At 44.9% G+C, this 21,982-nt stretch overlaps 1 protein-coding gene across 5 annotated transcripts in view; it reads right to left on the bottom strand.

The window, feature by feature from the left end:
• Positions 1 to 21,156, bottom strand: part of TMEM94 (transmembrane protein 94) — a 95,547-nt gene extending 74,391 nt beyond the window's left edge. For 2 of the 5 annotated variants that reach the window (XM_043528559.1, XM_043528562.1), the window contains exons 1-2: positions 21,026 to 21,153; positions 9,028 to 9,100 (exon numbers count right to left, since the gene is read on the bottom strand). In XM_043528559.1, coding sequence (XP_043384494.1) covers positions 9,028 to 9,053 — 26 coding nt within the window. In that variant the 5' untranslated portion in view covers positions 9,054 to 9,100; positions 21,026 to 21,153. Of the gene's footprint in view, positions 1 to 9,027; positions 9,101 to 21,025 lie in introns of those variants that run through there. The other 3 variants (XM_043528560.1, XM_037913340.1, XM_043528561.1) reach the window with 2 other exon arrangements.
• Positions 21,157 to 21,982: the final 826 nt, after the last annotated feature.

Genomic DNA, 21,982 nt, shown 5'->3' with positions numbered 1-21,982 from the left:
AAACTCTGCCCTAAGCAAGAAGCTAGATTCCACCAGGTGCTGCGAAGACAGCAGGCTGAAATGCCAGCCAGCAGACGTGTGATCGGACCAGGCTGTCACCAGCGGCCATTTGTCTTGCTATTTTTATCTAACCGGGGCTCTGTCCAGCTAATCTCTAATGGAGCCTGCAGTAATGAGTCTTCCATTTGCTGAAACACCACATCAGATCCTCATTGACAAGGCTATGCTCTAGGGCTAAACTCAAATCTGGCCCATCATTAAACAGGCCAGAAGGCCTGAAGAATGGCTCCAGATCACCAGGGAATAGACTAGCAAATTTTATTTTAGCAAAACTGGGATTAACAGAGCTACAGCAGGAGACAGCTCTGGAACTCACTTTCCCCCTTGCTCTGACATAGCCTGAATTGGTTGACCTTCAGGGCACACAGCAAGACTCATCTGTTATTTTGGACTTTGCAGGGAGGGGACTAGTTGAAGGAATTTAGTAGTTCATTTCAGGGTATTATATTTAGGAGGGGATCATCTTAAATATTAAATGAGTTGAGATAGTAAAAGGGGCTATATGATGAAGTGGCCTTGGGCAGCAGAGTCGTTTGGAGGTAAGGGTTAATGACTCTTGTATTTTTAATAGTTACACAGAGTCTTAGAGCTTGGACAGATGCGTCTAACAAACAGGAGGCACACAGTTCAGCAAACTGACCCATACCAGATCTGTATTTACTAAACTGAAACAAAACCCTGTGATGTGGGACTAGGCTGGATGTGGTCACCAGACTTTCCACCTTACCCTAGTCTGTAATTTTGCTCATTTTTCACAGCAGATGGATTCTGCAGATCCCAACTGGTTGTCTCCCAGCCCCCTGCAATCTTTGTGCATGGCACTGTTCTCTATGACAGCAGTGTAACTAGATTCATTTGAGCACAAAAGGAACCCTCAGCTCCCTTAGAAAGCAATGTTTCCCCTGTGACTATGACCATGCACATGTATGTGTTATTAGGTGAAAGGCAGACACCAACAAGTCAACTTCATGTACCCTCTCTACGTATACGCTACTCCTGGTGGAATTCTACGTCACTGCACATGCGCAGAATTCATGTCCTCCGCAGATTTCTTTTATTCCCTTCAGAAAAATGACTTCTGACAGAGAAGCAAAAGAAAGCTGCAAGAGCGGTTTGGGCAGCTGGTGGAGATGTAAATCACTGCCAGGGGTAGAGGGGGGGCTGAGCAGTCGTGCATGTGAAAGACACACTCTGTCCCTCTTGCTCACTACTGCGGCACGTTCAGCATGGAGGGGCAGGACTTTGGGGTGTTTCTGAAGAGACAGGCGTGGGGCAGGCTGTCCCCTCAGGCAGAGCAGAATGTAGCAGCCTGCCTGCTTAGTGAATTGTTCCCATTGTTCTTAGTGAATTCCCGCAGGAGTATAAAACAGGTGTAAAAATTTTAAGTCTCCTTTACGGTGCCAGAGTGGTGTAAACGAGTCTTATTGTAAAGGACAGTATGGCCTTATAAGTGTGTATGGTGTTTTAGTGATTAGAACTGGTCTAAATTTTTGGACTGAAAAAATGTCCTATCAAAATGTGCTCCATGAACAGTTTCCTACTGACCTTTTAGGAAATGGTCAGTAGCCAGTATAAATTGCGAGTTTGAGTCCCCAGCCCTCACTTGCTCTTCAATTGCCTATGATGTAACACTGAGCATATGGCTGCATATATTTGTTGACTAATAACGAAGTAGCGGGTCATTACTAGCTACATTATTATTAGACAGAGGGGATCTGATGATTTCCTCCAATGCTCCCCATGCCCATTCTCCATTCATTGTATGGTAGTTTAAATAAATTACTAAAATAATTGAAACCAGCATTATTGCGTTACTTTGATTAAAAAATGCAGAATTTTAAAATATTGTGCACAGAATTTTTAATTTTTTGGCACAGAATTCCCCCAGGAGTAATATGCGCCTCATACATCATTTGAAAATGTTATGTCTACTTTAAGACAAGGTATGATGTGAAGCTGTCAAGTGGTGCAATTACCACAGAAACGGAGATAAAACAATGACACCACATTAAAATGACCATTTTGAAATATTTCCATTTGTTTCTGTTTAATGACTATATTATTTCAAAACATAAAATTGGATTTCTTTGTGACCTCAAAGCATAACAACAATCTAAAGGTAAAACAAAAATAATAATAAATTTGTACAGGTATCACTGAAATGTAATAGAGATGGCGACATTTCTAGTCATTATCATCATCATCTTGTTCATCATGCTGAGAGTGCATGGGTTATCATAATCTTCATTGCCTTAGCACATACACAGTCCTATGCACGGAAGTCTGTTGACTACAACCACAGTTGATTGTGCAGTGACCCCTACAGGTACAGGCACAAAGAAGATCCTACAGAAGCTCAGATGCCCTGGGGCCCTTGAAGAATATAGGAAGTAGTACACAGTGGCGCTGGAACAATTTTTATAGTGGGGTTTCTGAGAGCCATTGAACCAAACTGTAAACCCTGTATATAACGGAATCCACTTCAAGCCAGGGGGTGCAGCAGCCCCCTTCCTCCAGCACTCTTAGTTCTAGCACCTATGGTAGTTCATCCACATTTTTCCATCCATGTTGCAATGGCGATCCAACATCTGGTTTGTCTATGTGTGAAGACATCCAAATAGTTGTTTGCCATGGTGCTCTTCTGACATATTCTTCAAAACTGTCCTTATATGGTCAGCGTTTGACCAGCGACTTGTCCTTTTTGTTGGCTAGATTGAGGCACAAGCAATTCAGGTCTCTGTGGGTTTCCTTTTCTTTCTCACTCTGGTCATACAGCAGTATTACAGACTTCCTTCTTGCAAAAATTGCAGCTTGTGTCACTCTTCCCCCAACAGGCAAGATCTCTGAAGCGGTAAGCTCCCTTTGTTTTGATGACATAAAACACAAACTCCCCCCACCCCCAAATACCAACAGGGAGGACAGAGTTACACCCTGTTAATTAGTGTACAGCAGAAAGTATGTTGCAGAAGTCAGGTCTGAGGTATGTAACAAATTGTGTGCACAGGTATAAAATGACACGTCTGTTGTGCTAGTAATGGTGCATATTTCAATCAACACATTATCATTTTTGGAAAGCAGTGAACAACAAGAAACAAAACTTCAAGTGACCTAATTACTATGGTTCCTTTGACATCAAGAGACTCAAAAGCCATATTGGCACATACAATATGCAGAAGCAACCTTGTGTCCACTTATTCTTCAGTACTGTACAAGTCTTGGGCTTCTTCAACACCTTTACTGGTGACGGACTTTGTTACTTCACCTTGCAAAAAGCCTACAGCAAGGAGGAGAGTGTGGGTGTGCTCCTACACTCTCAGGTACATTTTGAACCATATATTCACAGAGAAATTGTACACGTGACTGGTTGCTGGATGCCACGTTGAGAAACTTTTACCATGGAGGCACAGAGCACCCACCAATCAACTGGTATTTCTTGCATCCAATCTTAGATCCTGTCCGGCACGGTCTTTCTGCAGTTTTCACAGAGTTACTGTTGTCATATCTGTTAAAGACTTTGATTACAAATTAACTTTGTCAAACCTTTTGGATCTGCCTCAAGGACTCAGCAGGACTCAATTAATCAAATGTGTGGAATTTGTCTCCAGCCATCATTTGTACGACAGCCATGGCATTTCTGATGTACACTGTGATTTCTTTCTTGCATGCTCTTAGCTCGTGGATTCTTTCATCTTGAGCTTCCAGCTGATGCCCTAATAAAGCTTTGTCTATTCTTCTCATTGTTCCATCACCATGAAAGAGGGACATAGGCACAGGTCCTACAGGATGACTAAGAACAGTTGTCATTGAAACATCATTTCTGCATCTTGCTAAAGACAGGGCTCTACAGAAAACAATTTCTGGACTGAGAGCTGCTGTGATTGTCCCTCCCCGACAGACAAATTTGGTCTTCTTGGCCATGTCAGCAAATGATCATGTCAGATTTCTTGACTGGTCTGAAGAAGCTACGTGTCCCATCAGAATTAAGAGAATCTCTCATATCTCTCCAGTTGTTCTTCACCAACATCTGCTATTTTGAGTAGACTTTTGTACATCTGATGTTACATACAATCCAGAGAACATTGTTAAGCACCTCTGGATGGTGATTCAGGGTCAAATGAGTGTGTCATATTGTTGATCATATGGTTGGTAAAATCTGTAACATGCTCTTCATCCCTCTTCAGTGCAGAGGCAAGGACTTGTCTGTGGACTTTATTGTCACTACTTCTTGTTAGACAACGTCTCTCTCTCATAGTTTTTGTATATTCATAATACGAAGCTGTGTATTGTCATCTCTAACACTAATAATGATCTTTACATAAAAAAAGTGTCACTAAATTAAAAATCTAGTTCCTAGAATATTTCAAAAGCTAGTACTGCATGTGTAGACAATTACAAATTAAAATCTTCTACCAGGAAGACTAGAGGTACACTGTATGTACAAAAGCTTACAAATGGAGAAGCATTATGTTAGGAATTCATGTACATTTATATCTACCCACTGCAGTATAAACTATGGGCATGCAAACTACTGCTATTAGTGCACAACGTTCAGTGAGAGACTAATCTGGTCAGCAAATTTCAGCTGAAAATATAGAAAACTATTATAACCACTTGTGCGATATTTTGCCAATTAATATGCAATGTGAAAACATTTCCTGTTAATATATTACAAAATGTTAATATACAGCATTTTTGCTTAGTCATTTCTAAAAAAAACTTGCCCATGCAAAACCAATAAAAATATTTTAGTACATTGTCATTTGGTAGCTTTGACCAATAAACTCCACAATAAGGTGTTGAAATTAACTTAAACAGTAAAAACTAAAAGAAAAGGAGAACTTGTGGCACCTTAGAGACTAACCAATTTATTTGAGCATAAGCTTTCGTGAGCTACAGCTCACTTCATCGGATGCAACAGTCATAGTCGTATGGCAGTGTGTTTCTGGAACTGTGCAAAAAATGACACTTTCATTTTGTTTCACCTCACCTACAGGCTTACAGCACTACTTGACAGCTCCACATGATACCTCATCTAAATGTACATAAAATAAGCTTTCAAATGATACATGATGTGGGTTGTCTAGGGTGAGTACCTTAAACTCCAAAAACATGGCCCTTTTTGGAGAACTGCCACACACCTAAGCGTCACATATATGCATTTCCGTTCATTCAGACATCCGCATTTGAGGTTACACATGCTCAGTTAATTTACTAGGGATGAATTGTTCAGAGTACGTAGGACAAGAAACCATCATCTGTAGTTACTTTTGCTGTCTCTACTTTCTGGCTGGCACATCATCAGAAGTAGCTAGCAGTCTGGACTCAGCATCATTCCCATACTGTTTCTTTGCCTGTGAGGGTCTCAAAACAAAAAATGGGCTATCAACTATGTCAGGCCAATTAACAAGTGCAATGAAAAGATCACAAAATGTTACTGGAGTGTAGCAGACAAAGAGGGGCTGGGACTGGGAAGGAGGCACATATACCTTAGTATGCCCCTATAGAGCAAAATAGTGCCTTGATATCTTGCCCTTAACTCAGGGATCACTTCAGCACAAGGCAAAGGGAGAGAGGATGGACTTTTAAAATGAAGGAAAATGGCAATTCAGAGAAGGGTTTGAGAAAGCTCCAGGATTCTTCTTCCTATTAGCCCATATAGGAGACTCATGGCCTTGACTAGCAAGGACACACTCAGATACCTGGAGGCCAAAGCCACAAAAGCAGAAAGTGAAGAAAACATTCTGAATGTTCTCTGTGCTGATCCAGTGTAGCCCAGATCGTTAGCAGCGGTGGCTCTGCTCTGCTCCCCCTTCCAGTACCATTTCAATGGAAGGAGGTCATGAAGGGAGACAGCTGTGCAGGAGACAGCCTTGCTTAGCACTGTAGTGACATTCTGTTTCAGGCAGCAAACTGAAATGTGATCTTGAAGGCAAAACATGCCACTTGTCAAAGTTCAAAACACATTGTTCAGCATGTGTAAGAGTGTCACTCTAAGATCAGTGCAAGCATCTATAATGCCAGGGAGGGGACTCTCAACAGTGAAGTTAGACATACACTACATTGGTTGGAAAGAGTGGATACTCTTTACCTACATAAATCTAAATGGCTACCAAAAAACAATGAACAACAATTCTGATTGATATCTCCATAGCTATCTAGTTATCCCATAAAGGGAGACCTAGACACACAGGGTTTTCCCAAAGTCTGAATGGAACTGATGTGAAACTCATCATCAATTCAATTTTTCTCTCCCGCAACTTAAGGTGACAAAAATGGTTAGGTCCTAAACCAGAAGTGGGCAAACTACCGCCCGGGGGCTGCATCCAGCCCTCCAGACATTTTAATTCGACCCTCAAGCTCCCGCCGGGAAGCAGGGTCTGGGGCTTGCTCCGCTCCAGCCAGGGAGCAGGTTCGGGGTCTTGCCCCACTCCGCACAGCTCCTGGAAGCAGCAGCACTTCCCCACTTCAGCTCCTATGCGTAGGGGCAGCCAGGGGGCTCCGCATGCTGTCCCCACCCCAAGCGCCACCCCCGCAGCTCCCACTGGCCGGGAATCACAGCCAATGGGAGCTGCAGGGGCAGCACCTGTAGACAGGGCAGTGTGCAGAGCCACCTGGCTGCGCCTCCACGTAGGAGCCGGAGAGGGGACATGCCGCTGTTTCTGGGAGCTGCTTGAGGTAAGCACCGCCCAGAGCCTGTCCCCCTACCCCCCTTCCCCAGCCCTGATTCCCCTCCCGCCCTCCGAACCCCTTAGTCCCAGCCCAGAGCACCCTCCTACACCCCAAACCCCTCATCCCCAACCCTACCCCAGAGCCCACACCCCCAGCTGGAGCCCTCATGCCCTCCTGTACCCAAACCCCAATTCCGTGAGCATTCATGGCCCACCATACATTTTCCATACCCAGATGTGGTCCTCGGGCCAAAAAGTTTGCCCACCCCCATCCTAAACACTTCAAAAGTGAAGCAATGAACCCACATCCTTCTTGTGCCACTCTGGATACACACAGCAAGCAGATCTTTTCACAGCAGAACCACACTTTAAGGAGTTTGTTTACTAAGAACCAAAAGTTTTGAACATAGCTAATGGTAGATAAGCTATGATATTTATATGACAAGGACAACTGAAACTACAGACAAAGTCTGCCTTCTCTGGCAAGATCAGTACTGGAGTCATACTACTTAAGTCATCTAAAATATAATTTGCCTGCACATAAAGCCCTTGTTTTTCAAATACATATTCTATTATCAAACAATCCCCAATTTGTTTGCAACATTTATGTAGTATCCACTAAAAACAATTTGCGTAGTACGGGGGGAGGATCATGAGATACAAATAGTAAATATGGCTTCATAGAATTAGGGGTTCACACACTTTGTAGCTTCTGTAGGCCAAACTCATTGCACATACCAGGAGTTCCTTGCATTTCTCCATTTCTCCCACAGGCTCCCTGTGTGCCATTCTCCCATCATCTTCTATTTCAGGGACTCCCTGCAACTCCCCCCGAGCCCTTCCAGCACATGCCAGTAGTTCTGTGGCCCAGGCCCTCACAAGTATTTAGGTTTATAACTTCCACTGATTTCAGTGGAAGTTACGTGCCTAAATACTTTTGAGGATCTGGGCCTGGGTGCCCCCCACCATTCCCTCTCTGGCACATGCCAGGGGCTCTGTGTCTCCCTCTCCCTCCCCACCACCCCGGTGACAGGTCTGGAAGAGGTTAACTTGCAGTGAGAGATTCAGTTAGCTCCTCCCCAGATGCACTTGTACTGGCTATTAGGCATGGGTGCAGGATTTAGAAAGGGAGGAAGAAGGGGAGAAAAGTAGATAGGCTTCTTCAGTACGTGAGCTGGAACCTCAGTTGACACAAGGGCCTGATGAGCTGTAGTCTGCTTGAGACCTGGAGTAAGGGAAGGAGTACACCAGCTCCTAGATTGTGGGACTGTCTAAGGCACAGAAACCTGTGGTTACACAGGAGAACAATCTAGAGCAGCAGAGGCACACCTGCAATGAGGTGGCTGCCAGCTTGGTCCAGCTGGGCTGATGTTTGTTTTTTTTATACACTTCTGTTGGACTCTGGCAATGGATTCTGTGGCCCTGAAAAGGGCTGGACTCTGTAAAGTGGTCTTGCTGGAGGGCGGGTCACTCCTATAGCCAGAATAGGCCAAAGGACTTTGTGGGAAACTGAGGCAGTGTTGATGCACCAATACACCTGGACAAAAGGGACCATACTGGAGTGACAACTTTGCTACATTCTCCCTCCCCTCCATACCAGTGTCCCTCATCTAGAGTCTCTGTATGCATCCCCATTCCCTGTTCCCATACCAGGGTCCCTTACTTCCTCCCATGGGAGGGCCTCTGTACTCCCATTCCCATATTCCCCCCAGGGACTCTGTATGCCACCACTCTCCTCTTCCTGATACCAGGGCCCACCAGGCCAGGGGCTCTGTGTGCTACCCATTCCCCCATGCCAGGAACTCTGTGTGCCCCCCCATTTTCCCCTTACCCCCCCCAATATTACTATTTATCTTCTTTCTGCCTGGGAGATAAGTCATGCAGGGTGCCAACATTTTAAACTCCATTGGGAGGACAAGCAGAGATGAGATATGGGTATTATACTGGAAGGTGTTAATGGGTACCATCAACTTGATTTTTGAACATTAGACAATTATAGAGGTGTTTGAAGTTATGACTCTGCTAAGCAGATGACAGAAACTCTGCGTCCTCCCCCCAACATTTCATCCCTTCTGGTTTTCAGATTTCCCCCCAAAATCATCAATAGGGTTCTACCTATTGATGCCCAGAACATTCCCTGGAATTCTGGAACTGATTGGATGTAGCATTCAAAAGTTATTGCATTACACCACGCAGAGAAATGCCATCAGGCTGAGTGAAAAGCCTTGCAAGCTCAGCCAAATAATATAGCCAGTGTAACTGCTGTCTTTAACATTCAGTTGTTCTCTCGATACATTACCTCACTGCTGCTGACCTATGTTCCATGTAGGGCCAATTGTGTGACAATTCTGTAGAATTGAGCCAATAATTACCTAGAGGAACATAGGGAGATTCATAGTTTTACTTCAGAATATTTCTCTTTATTTCAATTTATAATAATGCATCTACCCACTGGTTTGGCTTCATGCACATTCAATATGAAACAACAATCAGACCCAGTGTCCAACAAACTGAACTCTTCCAAATGCAAAACAAAACTTTCCCACCCCCCTCAACTCATCCCTCCCGCCCAGAAAAGGCCTGGGAGAAAAAGTGAGACTTGTAGCTTGACTGAAGGTCAACACGTTTCTATCAGCTAAGCAGCATTTGAAACACCTGTCTGAATATCAGATGCTGAGCCTTTGGAGGGATGCATCTGAATATTAAAATAACCATCTTTAGAATTAAACATGATTTCCCCAAATTTGGGCATTTATAAAGTATATTTCTTAAATCTGAGTTTTCATATATTAGTAATAATATTCTGCATTTGTTAAGCATCTCCCATCAAGAATTTCAAAGTACTGCAGAAACATTAACTGATTAAGCCTCACAACACCCTTTTGATGTATTTAGGTTATATAATCCAACAATAAAAACAACACAATGGAATACATTATACAAGATGTATGATGGCAGCAGCTGAATAGGAAAAAAAATCAGACAATTACACTGTCAATGTACCTGGAAAAAAATTGTGCTTCAAAAGCATCCCATGTTACAAATATTCCAGGAAGAGAAAAAACATTCCTGGCTACAGAGTTTTCCCTGGACTGTTCAATTCCTAATGCTTTCACTTTATTTAAGTATAATTCCCAATCTGTATTACATCTACAAAGAAGATGGAGAGAGTCTGAACATCTCATTGCCAGAAATTAATCCCACAAGAAGAGAAGTCTGATATATCACCTAGAATAGAAACATGGGAAACAAATGAAAAAAAACAGCTGCCTTAGAAAGAACAGCTTAGAATAAAACATATTATATATATATATATAAGCAATGCCATAGGGTCTTCCTAGTCACCCGTATTTAGCATCGAGCTGATAATTTGGATCACTCTGTGTTTACTGATAGCTGGGCTTCAAGGAGCGCTTAAAAGTGGCATTGTTAATTGTGTTAATGCCCAGCAAGTGTGTACAGTAATTAGACCAGATGAACTGGCAGTCTGACTACCGGATTCTATTTCTGCCCCTAATTCACTGTTTGATCTGGGACAAACCAGAACATCTCTGCCTCAGTGTCCCTACTTTATAGATCAGGCTAATACTTACCCACTTCACAGGTGAGCTGTGTGGTATAGTTCATTTACATCTCTAAGGTTGGTGAGAACCTCTGAAAGAAGTTACCAAATAAACGTGAAGTAGTCTTGCTTAAAAACTGTCAACAAAAGAGTACTCAAGAAATATTCCCTTGGTATTTCCACTGTTCTGTGGCTGTAGATGAGTCTCGGGCTTGTCTACAAGGGATGTTTGGGGCAACCAGAGTGTGAATCTGCAGTGTGCTAGGGCGGCACACAGAAAGCACCTATGTGGATATTCCTATAGATCTGTAGCGTGCTTTGACATGTAACATGAAATTTTAGTGCACTGTAGCAATGTCCACACAGGATGTTACCATGCTGTAAACCAGTGTGCTGTAGATTCAGACCTTGGCTTTCTGTGCAATAATGTCTCATGTAGACAAGCCCTCAGCTTATTCCACAGAAGTTCACTTTTCTTGCTAACAGAAGAAGAGACTCATTCTGCCTTGAAATCAGTGAGGAAAGCAATGGATTTTGAAACCCAAGGTATGTCTTCGCTACAGTGGCACAGCTGTGGCACCGCAGCTTCCTACATTGACAGAAGGGATTTTTCCATCACTGTAGTTAATTGGAAGAATTCTTCCATCAACCTTGCTGTGGCTACACCAGGGTCAACCTAACTACAGTATTCATGGCATGAAAATTTTCACAGCCTTTACCAATGTGACTCTGTCAATCTAATTTGTAAGTGTAAACCTGGCCCCAATTTTAAATTAATTACAATATACATTTTTAAACATTTGCTACTAAACATTAGTGGTTTCCACTTTACTTGCATTTCTTCCTTATTTTCAGAGGGTTTCCTAACAAGAAATGCACATCTGACCCCTTCCTTTCTTCTTCAGTACAAGAGTCTCAGACCAGAACATTGCCCCCAAAGGATTGGGCGGGGTTGGTGAGGGCTGCGGGAGAAAGGTCTAAGCCAGAAGTCAAGCAGCAAAGACAAAGAACGCGAATCTGGGGGAGAGGTCTGGTCCACAAATACTCCCTTAAGTAAACAGTCTTTAATCAGACAAGTGATGGGATTACTTCCAAGACATAGGTTTAGCAGGAGCAGGCCCTATGCATTTGAAAAAAAATACACCTTTCATTTTAATTTTTTTCCCAGTTAGGCCTTGTCTACACTACGAGTTTATGTCAGATTTAACAGCGTTAAATCCAAGTTAACCCTGCACCCGTCCACATAACGAAGCCATTTTTTCAGCATAAAGGGCTCTTAAAACCGATTTCTGTACTCCTCCCCAACGAGGGGATTAGCACTGAAATCGACATCGCCGTTTCGAATTACGGTTAGTGTGGAAGCAATTCGAAGGTATTGGCCTCCAGGAGCTATCCCACAGTGCACCATTGTGACCGCTCTGGACAGCACTCTGAACTCGGATGCACTGGCCAGGTGTACAGGAAAAGCCCCGCGAACTTTTGAATCTCATTTCCTGTTTGGCCAGGCGAGCTCATCAGCACAGGTGACCATGCAGTCCCAGAATCGAAAAAGAGCTCCAGCATGGCCTGAACGGGAGGTACTGGATCTGATCGCTGTATGGGGAGAGGAATCTGTGCTATCAGAACTACATTCCAAAAGATGAAATACGAAAACATTTCAAAAAAATCTCAGAGGCCATGAGGGACAGAGGCTACATCAGGGACGCAACACAGTGCCGCGTGAAACTTAAGGAGCTCAGGTAAGCGTACCAGAAAACCAAAGAATCAAACGGACGCTCCGGGACAGAGCCCCAGACATGCCGCTTCTACGCTGAGCTCCATGCAATTCTAGGGGGGGCCGCCACCACTATCCCACCCCTGTCCATGAACTCAGAGGATGGGATACTCTCCGCCACGGCTAAGGATTTTGCAGACGGGGAAGATGAGGAGGAGGACGATGAGCTTGGGGAGAGCACACAGCACACCGTTCTCCCTGACAGCCAGGATCTTTTTATCACACTGACTGAAATACCCTCTCAAACCAACGAAGCCAGAGAAGGGACCTCTGGTGAGTGTACCTTTTTAAATATAATACGTGTTATAAAAGCAAGCGTTTTTTAATGATTAAGTAGCCCTGAGGACTTGGGATGCATTCGTGGCTAGTACTGCTACTGGAAAAGTCTGTTAACGTGTCCCTGGAGGATTTCCGCTCCATCCCCAGACATCTCCATGAAGCTCTCCTGGAGGTACTCTAAAAGCCTTTGCAGAAGGTTTCTGGGGAGAGCAGCCTTATTCCGTCCTCCATGGTAGGACACTTTACCATGCCATGCTAATATCAAGTAATCTGGTATCATTGCATGACAAAGCCTGGCAGCGTATGGTCCCGGTGTTTGTTGGCATTCAAGCAACATCCGTTCTTTATCTCTCTGTGTTATCCTCAGGAGAGTGATATCGTTCATGGTAACCTGGTTGAAATAGTGGAATTTGATTAAGGGGACATTCAGAGGTGGCCTTTCCTACTGGACTGTTTGCCTGTGGCTGAAAAGAAATCCTCCCCGCAGTTAGCCACGCGGTGGGAGGGGGAGCCATTGGCACTGAGCTGTTCGCGTTTGGCTAGCAGGGATCTGGGGGGAGGGGGAAAGCGATCATACCAGAGAATTGGATGGGGGGAGGGGGTAAATTTGGTTTCTGCTGCTGCACGTTAACAGGAAAACTGCAGCAGTAAATGGCCAACTCAACGGGCTTTGCTTGGTATGGGAAAGGAGGGGGCTGCTGTTATGAAGGTTGCAGAAGCCGAAAGACTATGGCTTACCATGGCCGCCTGCAAGCTGAATTCTGTTGCCCGACCCTGCGTGTGTGATCTCTAACACCAAAGCCGCAGGCACTCAATATAAGATGCAAAATGCGACCCTGTACCAAAAATCACGTCTGCTATGTAATGTGAATAGTGTTGTTCATTGTGAAAGTACAGGCATTGTTCTGTAAAATGTATCTGTTTAAATACTTCACTCCCTTTTTTTCCTCCAGCAGCTGCAAATGTTTCAAGCCTCCCTCCTCCGTCCCAGAGGCTATCTCAGATAAGGCAGCGAAAAAACGCACGCACGATGAAATGTTCTCCGAGCTCATGCAGTCGTCCGGCACTGACAGAGCTGTGTGGAGGGACACAATAGCAGAGTACAGGATGGTGGCTGATGAACGCGAGGAGAGGTGGCAGCAGGAAGATCAGAGGCGGCATGAGGAAACGCTGGGGATACTGCGGTATCAAACGGACATGCTCCGGCGTCTGGTGGAGATTCATGAACGGCAGCAGGATCACAGACTGCCGCTGCAACCCCTGCTTAACCCCCCTCCCGCCTCCCCAAGTTCCACAGCCTCCTCACCCAGACGCCCAAGAACTCGGGGTGGGAGGCTCCAGGCACCCAACCACTCCAAACCAGTGGACAGCCCAAGCAACAGAAGGCTGGCATTCAACAAGTTTTAAAGTGGCCTTTTCCTTCCCTCCTACCCTCCTCCCACACCCCACCCGGGCTACCTTGTGAGTTATCTCCCTATTTTTATAATCAATTAATAAAGAATACATGTTTTTTAAACGATAGTGACTTTATTTCCTTTGCAAGCAAGCTGTGATCAAAGGCGGGAGGGTGGGTGGCTTACAGGAAATTAGAGTCAACCAAGGGGGCGGGTCTTCATCAAGGAGAAACAAACAGAAGTGTCACACAGTACCCTGGCCAGTCATGAAACTGGTTTTCAAAGCTTCTCTGATGCGCACCGCTTCCTGCTGTGCCCTTCTAACTGCCCTGGTGTCTGGCTGCACGTATTCAGTGGCCAGGCGATTTGAATCAACCTCCCACCCAGCTATAAACGTCTTCCCCCTTACTCTCACAGAGATTGTGGAGCACACAACAAGCAGCAATAACAATGGGAATATTGGCTTTGCTGAGGTCTGAGTGAGTCAGTAAACTGCGCCAGCGACCCTTTAAACGTCCAAATGCACACTCTACCACCATTCTGCACTTGCTCAGCCTATAGTTGAACAGCTCCTGACTACTGTCCAGGGTGCCTGTGTACGGCTTCATGAGCCATGGCATTAAGGGGTAGGCTGGGTCCCCAAGGATAACTATAGGCATTTCAACATCCCCAACAGTTATTTTCTGGTCTGGGAAGTAAATCCCTTCCTGCAGCCATTTAAACAGACCAGAGTTCCTGAAGACGCGAGAGTCATGAACCTTTCCCGGCCATCCCACGCTGATGTTGGTGAAATGTTCCTCGTGATCCACCGGTGCTTGCAGCACCATTGAAAAGTACCCCTTGCGGTTTATATACTGGCTGCCCTGGTGGTCCGGTCCCAAGATAGGGATATGCGTTACGTCTATAGCCCCACCACAGTTAGGGAATCCCATTGCAGCAAAGCCATCTAGTATGACCTGCACATTTCCCAGAGTCACTGTCTTTGATAGCAGCAGCTCAGTGATTGCATTGGCTACTTGCATCACCGCAACCCCCACAGTAGATTTGCCCACTTCAAACTGAATACCGACTGACCGGTAGCTGTCTGGCGTTGCAAGCTTCCACAGGGCTATTGCCACTCGCTTGTGAACTGTGAGGGCTGCTCTCCTCTTGGTATTCTTGCACTTCAGGGCAGGGGAAAGCAAGTCACAAAGTTCCATGAAAGTGCCCTTACGCATGCGAAAGTTTCGAATCATCCTAGACCTGCAACACGATGCAGTCCCACCACTCTGTGCTTGTTTCCCAGGCCCAGAATCAGCATTCCACGGCACGAGCCTGCCCCATTAACACAATGATCTCCAAATTGTGGGGGAACGCGGTTTTAGAGAAAAGTGTATTCATGTCCTCATCACCACGCTGCTCTCGCCTCCTCGCTTGGTTTTTCAGGTGCTGGTTCTGCATACACTGCATGATAATGCGCGAGGTGTTTACAATGGTCATAACTGCTGTGGTGAGCTGAACGGGCTTCATGCTTGCTGTGCTATGGCATCTGCTCCTGCTCAGGCAATCCAGGGAAAAGGGTGCGAAACAATTGTTTGCCGTTGCTCTGGCGGAGGGAGGGGCGACTGAAAACATGGCTTACAGGGAATTAAAATCAACAAAGGGGGTGGCTTTGCGAGAAGCAGAATGGCCCCCTCAAGGATAGAACTCAAAACCTCAAGGATAGAACTCAAAACTGGGTTTAGCAGGCTGTTGATTTCACGGAGGGAGGGAGGAGAAAATGAATACAAAACAAATCTGGTCTATTTCTTGTTTTGAGCCACTTCATCTATCTTTATACATCTTTCTGGCAGCAGACTGTGCAGTACAACTGCTAGCCATCATCATCTCCTGGGTGCTCGGCAGAAGACGGTGCAGTATGACTGCTGGCCATCGTCTTCTGCTGGCTGCAGATTAAAAGACAGTGAACTGCCGGTAGGACTGAATCGCCATGAGACGAAACTTAAAAGGGAAATGACCTGGCTGAGTCACTCCCATGTTTGCCCAGGCGACCCTGACCTCATCGAGGTCGGTTAAAAGAGCACCCTGGACCACGTTGACGACAGCTACCACTCATACTGCACTGTCTGCTGCCAAAAGGCAATAAACTGTTGTTGTGTAGCAATGCAGTACCACGTCTGCCAGCACCCAGGAGACATACGGTGACGGTTAGCTAAGCAGGCTCCAAGCTTGCCGTGATATGGCGTCTGCACAGGTAACTCAAGAAAAAAGGTGCAAAACGACTGTCTGCCCTTGCTTTCACGGAGGGAGGGAAGGGGGGCCTGACGATATGTACCCAGAACCACCCGCGACAATGTTTTAGCCCCATCAGGCACTAGGATTTCTACCCAGAATTCAAATGGGCAGCGGAGACTGCAGGAACTGTGGGATAGCTACCCACAGTGCAATGCTCCGGAAGTCGATGGTTGCCTCGGTACTGTGGACACACTCCGCCAACTACATGCACTTAGAGCATTTGTGTGGCGACACACACAATCGACTGTATAAAAACGCTTTCTACAAAACCAGCTTCTATAAATTTGACCTAATTTCATAGTGTAGACAAGGTCTTAGTGAAGTAGTAATTGCCAAATGGGTCAGGCCAGTGGTCTATCTAGTCTAATCCAGTATCCTGCCTAGCAGGACCAGCTGCTTAGAGGAAGGTACAATAGGTCTGAACTGAGCAATTACAGACTAACCTGCCTATACAGGGAGTTTCTTCCTAACACCTGTAACTTACAGATTAGCTCATGCGTTGAAACAGGAGGATTTACATCCCTTCTAAAAAAAAATGTTTTAAATGACAACTTTAACATAAAGATGGCCAATCTTTATTAAATACTAGTAAGCTCTTGGGGGTGAAAGTTGCCTTACAGTTTACATTATTTAAAATTTGTCAAATGGAGCTTGGAAGTCTTGCCACTGACTTCAATGGACTCTGTATCAGGTCCTTGATGGGCCTCACCTAAATAAGCTAATAGTATGCAGTAGGTTACAATAAATTATTAGTGGTTTTATCAACCAAGTCAACCAGAGGCTTAAGCGATGGGTGCATGCTTTTATAGATAAAAAAATAAAGATATCAGGTGCAGATTAACAAAGTCATTCTAATTGCCAGGGATGCAGCAACACTACAAGGTAGGGAAGATAGTAGTGATGAATGTATATTATACTGAAAACAACTATTTCCATCTTGCTAAAATATAAGATTTAAAACAATAAGAAAATATTTCAGAAGGAAAAAGTCTATTACTTTCATTCCTTTGGCAAAGAAAATTAAAAGGCTAGATTTTTGGAGGTTTCCTTTGTCTACCCTATTCCAGGTGTAGCCCACCATATAGGAAAGTAGCATGTCCTAGTATTCAGTCTGAGACAAAGTAAAATAACAACCTAATATTTACAGCAATGTGGGGCCCAATTCTGAAGAGTGATGAGAGTTGTCCTGTCCCATCAGCTTCAACAGTAGTGGTGAGTCTTCAGCAGCTTCCTAGGATGAGGCCCCAAAAGAGCAAACATAATACTAAAACATTTCACAGTATATGTATACAAGGATGGATAGTACCAAAGAAGTGACATATATAATCCAACATCATGATGGTCAGATGCTATGGTAACGGGGGCCTTATAAATCCCTCACTAGATAAACATTGGGGGAAGGGGAAGTGGAGATAAAGATTGGGGATTGTAAACTGTACTCACTGGTTCTTTAGGAAAGCAAGATGAATTTGGCAAGACTGGCCCCATTGATATAAGATCAGCTCACACTCTTTAGTGCCAGCCTAAAAACAAGGTTACTGAACTGCATGCATAACTACATTTTGTTACTGTGTGTAACCAGACAGACAGACACCCCAATTCTCCTTGCAACAGTTACCACCTGCAGGTATTTAATAACTGCAATGTCTGTGGCATTTTGTTCTCCAGGAGTTCCCCAGAAGCAAACATCAAAGGAACACCACTACCAAACTCAAGTTTCTCATAAACTCATTAAAAATAAAGTATGGCCCTTGTGTGCGAAGGACTGAATGGTGCTAGTCAATCGAATCACTTGGACATTATTGCAACAAGTTTGCACAAGTGATCTACAGTCTAGATTCTCTCACTACAAATTGGCAAAGATTGGCAAAGTTACAGAGCTGACTCATTGTAGTGTGTGGGAAGGAGATAGTAATGCACCCCACACCTTCTCATGACCCATTTACCCCTAGCTCACCTTGAAAGACATCCTCCCCCATTCACACAGGAGCATTCTGGACAAAGAGCCAACATTCCACATTTACTGGACAAACAATCATGTAATCGATGCTAACAAATCCCTGGGCACGTGCTTCTTACATGTCTGGATACTGCACGAGAACACTATACAGGCCAGACCAAAACCACAACTACACAGAAAAGAAAAAACAAACAGCAATGCTGTCTAGAGATTACAGTGAGGAGAGTCTGGACTCCTTGGTTCTATTCCCAGCTCTGCCCCGACCTGCTGCGTGACTGAGGCCAAGACAATTAACCTGTTTGTTTCCTCATTTGTAAAAATGGGAATAATACCTACCACAAAAGGGGTGCTGTGAGGCTTGTGTGTCTGTAAAGTGGTTTGATATGAAACGGAGTAAAGACATATGAAGCATTCGTGTACAGAACACAAAGCATTTTATAGAAAAATAAGTATGCCAACTACGAATACTTGGCTGATATCACTAATTAGAGCACAGTCCATGCAGTAATCCAACAAGTGAGTCAGATGCAGGCTACTGTACTTTGGCAGGTGCTATAGTTCAAGGAAGTTCAGCAGCTATTAAGGAATAATGTACGTTATTTTAAATAAATGTAAAAACTTCCATCTTGAAGGAGCCCAAAGTGTTTTATAAACTATATACACAACATCTGTCTGTGCAATTCAGCCACATGGGGGATGGAGGGTGTCAGCCATCCTACAGACAGCACCCTGTACAACTGCATGGGGGCTAAGGGAAAGAATTTTGAACAAGCACACCAGGGCAATTTCCTACTCTTACAAAAAGCATCATGCAAACATAATGCCATCCAGTACAGGCACCTCCCTTGGAAAGATGAATCAATGAGTTTCTGTGATTCAAACCTGCAGCCACCCTTCCATGTACAAATCTGTGCAGTTTGGAGAGAAGCTCTCGTTTTAGTGCAGGGGATCATAAAGCAGTTATTTATAAGCTCTACCTGCTAGGAAGCATTTTATAGTGAGTTTTAATGAGATATTTAAAGCCTACAACATGTTTTGGAAATCTCCTCTGATGCTTGAATATATTATCACTTTCCTCCAGCCCTCTCTGGTCTATTTAGATTATAAAATCTTCAGGGCAGGGGTCTCTCTCATTCTATATTTGTACAATGCCCAACATAGTGCCCTGATCACTGTTGGGTCCACTGATACTACTTATATAATAAATAATACAAAATTAAATGTCCTCAGCTGGAAAAAAGCCTCTGCAGGGAGTTTATTTCAATAAACACAATGGAAGCAACATGCAGCCTCATAACTAGAAAGTTAAAATCCCTTAAAAGAATGGAAATTCAATGCATTTAAACAGTGGAAATGAACTGCAAGATGATAAAAATTCTGCAAAACAAGAAAGGCTGCATGGGAGTAGGAGAGCTAAATAGCGACTGAGACACAGTGCAGATCCTCTTCCCCATTAGCGTTCACTGGAATACGAGGGCAAGCTGGATAAGGAAGTATATCTGTACTTTGAGCCAACCCCTAATAGCTTTGTCCACCATGGAGAACTGCACCATTGCAACATGCTATAATGTAAATGAAGCAGCGCAAGTTGCCAAAGTGCGCCATACATTCTAGCTATCCTGTTTCAAGTCCATTGTGTCCCTGCAGCACTTCCTGCACTTACACTGCATTGATACCCATCCCACAGTTCCAAACACAGCTTCCCATCCAGTTTTCTGTTAAAAGGGAAATATCACTTCTCTTCCAAGTCCTGGAGCACAGAGTCTTGACTAGAGAGTTCAGTGAAGACACTACAGGCCTGTGCTGGGAAGACTAATTGCACCAGGGTAGCTGAAATGGCAGTGGTTTCAGTCTGTTGCAACAGAGCAGAAGAACCCAGGCAAGCTGCAACTGCAGAGGCTTTGCTCAAAACAAGTGCTACTGAAACAGTGCTGGGAAAATTGTGCAGCATTGGAAGAAAGCTCATGTGCGTGGATGCAAAATGTGGTACAAGTATTGAAGGTGTTTGCAAAAGTAAAGTTCTCTCATGTAATCAAGGGTCACAAAACACCACTGCAGTACTGCCAAACCTAAGCACTGAAAAATAATTTGTAAGGCGCACACACACAAAAAAGAGAGAGACTTTTAAAAATGATATATGTTGAGGGTTCTCTCTCATTTTCATTTTTCTGGTTTTTGAACCTTTATGGTATACCTGGGTAACATTTTTCAACCATACCAGCAAAAAATTTACTCTTTTCATTAAAGCAGTGGTTCTTTACCTGGGGTGCACGAGATGCCCTTTCTAGGGGTGCAAGACATGCCAGATTTTTTTAGAAGATAAATCATCAAACACACCAATTAAGCACAGGCACGTAAGTACAACTATATTGTTTCATCAAACCTGTGTATTTATTAACATTATACATTTTTTAACAATTACTGTAATTTACAAACTTTTTAAATTTTCAAGTTTTTAAGCTAATTGAAGTGTAATTTTTGATAAGGGGTGCGAGAACATATTTTCAGACCTAAAGGGGTGCAAGCTGCAGTAAAGCTCAAGAACCACTGCATTAAAGCAAGACTTGATGTAATCACATGACTCCAGAAGCTGGGGATTTAAGAAAAATACCAAATTGGGGGGGGGGGGTCTGCAATAACAGAGTGAAAGATGGTGGTCACGCTGCCACTCCCGCAAACCACCCCTCTAAGACCTCCACGAGGGGAGACGCTCACAGCTCTATAGATAAAACCTCCAGGTCTCGGGGCTGGGGGATAACGATGGGGGAGGGGAATACAGGCAAACTGTGGTGGCTAATCCCCACAACGGGACACCCAGGCAGCTCTCCACCTGGCAACCCCTTCTGCAGTCCCCTAGGTCACAGGGAGCCCAGTAAGGTAGGGAGAAGTGAACACAACCAAACAGGAACTAGTCCGCCCGCCCCCGGGGAGAGCAGCTCCCACCCCGGCAGCCCCAGCTCCCAGGGAGTCCGGTGGGAAGGAAGGGGAATCTCCTGCAGCTCCCTGGCTAGGACACTGCCCAGCTGGTCATCCCGCTGCCTGCACGGTACTTACCAGCCTTCCCTGAACTCTTCCTTGTCCCCCCCTCGGGCGGGCTGAGCAGCTCCCCAGGGCGCCCCGCCAGCCCCTCTCGCCTCCTACTCCAACAGCGCTAGAACCGCCATCTTTGTTACTGGCAACTAACCCCATTTTTTTGTCACGGCACCAGGCGTTCGACTTCAGGCACGGCTCAAAACACCGCCGTCTGGTTGGTCAGATCCGCCCGGGCTGCGGTATGCCGCACTATGATAGGTCTGATGCGGATGAGGCAAGACGCTATACATCCGCCCTTTCCTGAAGCAGGTCTGTGCGGAGCCTGCCTCGTGCTTACAAGGCTTTGGGCTGCGGCCCATGGATTACGACTGCAGCCGGTCGTTGAGCACCGCGTAGGGGCTTGTGCGTGCTCTGGCAAACCGGAGGGCAGAGTCCCGGGCCCTAAAAGCTGCCACCTGCGGAGCTTATTGCAAGGGGCAGTATGGCTGCTGCCGCCAGTGTGCAGGAAGCACTATAATGCCACAACACAAAGTGACAGGGCCAGGACAATATCCCATAGGGAGCGAACACCCCACAAACGGGTTCCTCACAGCGGGGAGCGTGTCCTGCGCCTTGCACAGCGCTGAGCATATTGTCAACCCGTAGCAAATTAAAGTAGCAAGCATCACTTTGTGGGTCTTTCACACAGGGTGATCAAATCGCTGCATGTCGAGGGTGACACCTACAGATGTACCTCTGCAACACCCTCATTGCTCAGTTTAAAGAGCAAAGGAATGCAAAGGGAGATGAATCTAGATGGCAAAAGAATAGATGGAGAGAGTGGGACACAGAGAAGAAATGAAAAAGCACTGCTGGTTTAAAAAACAAGGGAAATCAAGCCCATCTAAATGGAAACCTAAAGAATGAGGATGTTTTAAAAGGAAATGGAGGAAGTGCGGGGCAGGGAGAGAGACAGTTTATTTTATTTAGCTATAGAAA

Source organism: Chelonia mydas, chromosome 14, assembly GCF_015237465.2.
Source record: "Chelonia mydas isolate rCheMyd1 chromosome 14, rCheMyd1.pri.v2, whole genome shotgun sequence".
NCBI lineage: Eukaryota > Metazoa > Chordata > Testudines > Cheloniidae > Chelonia > Chelonia mydas.
Note: the sequence above shows the minus strand (reverse complement) of the source record. Positions and strands in the feature narration are given on the sequence as shown.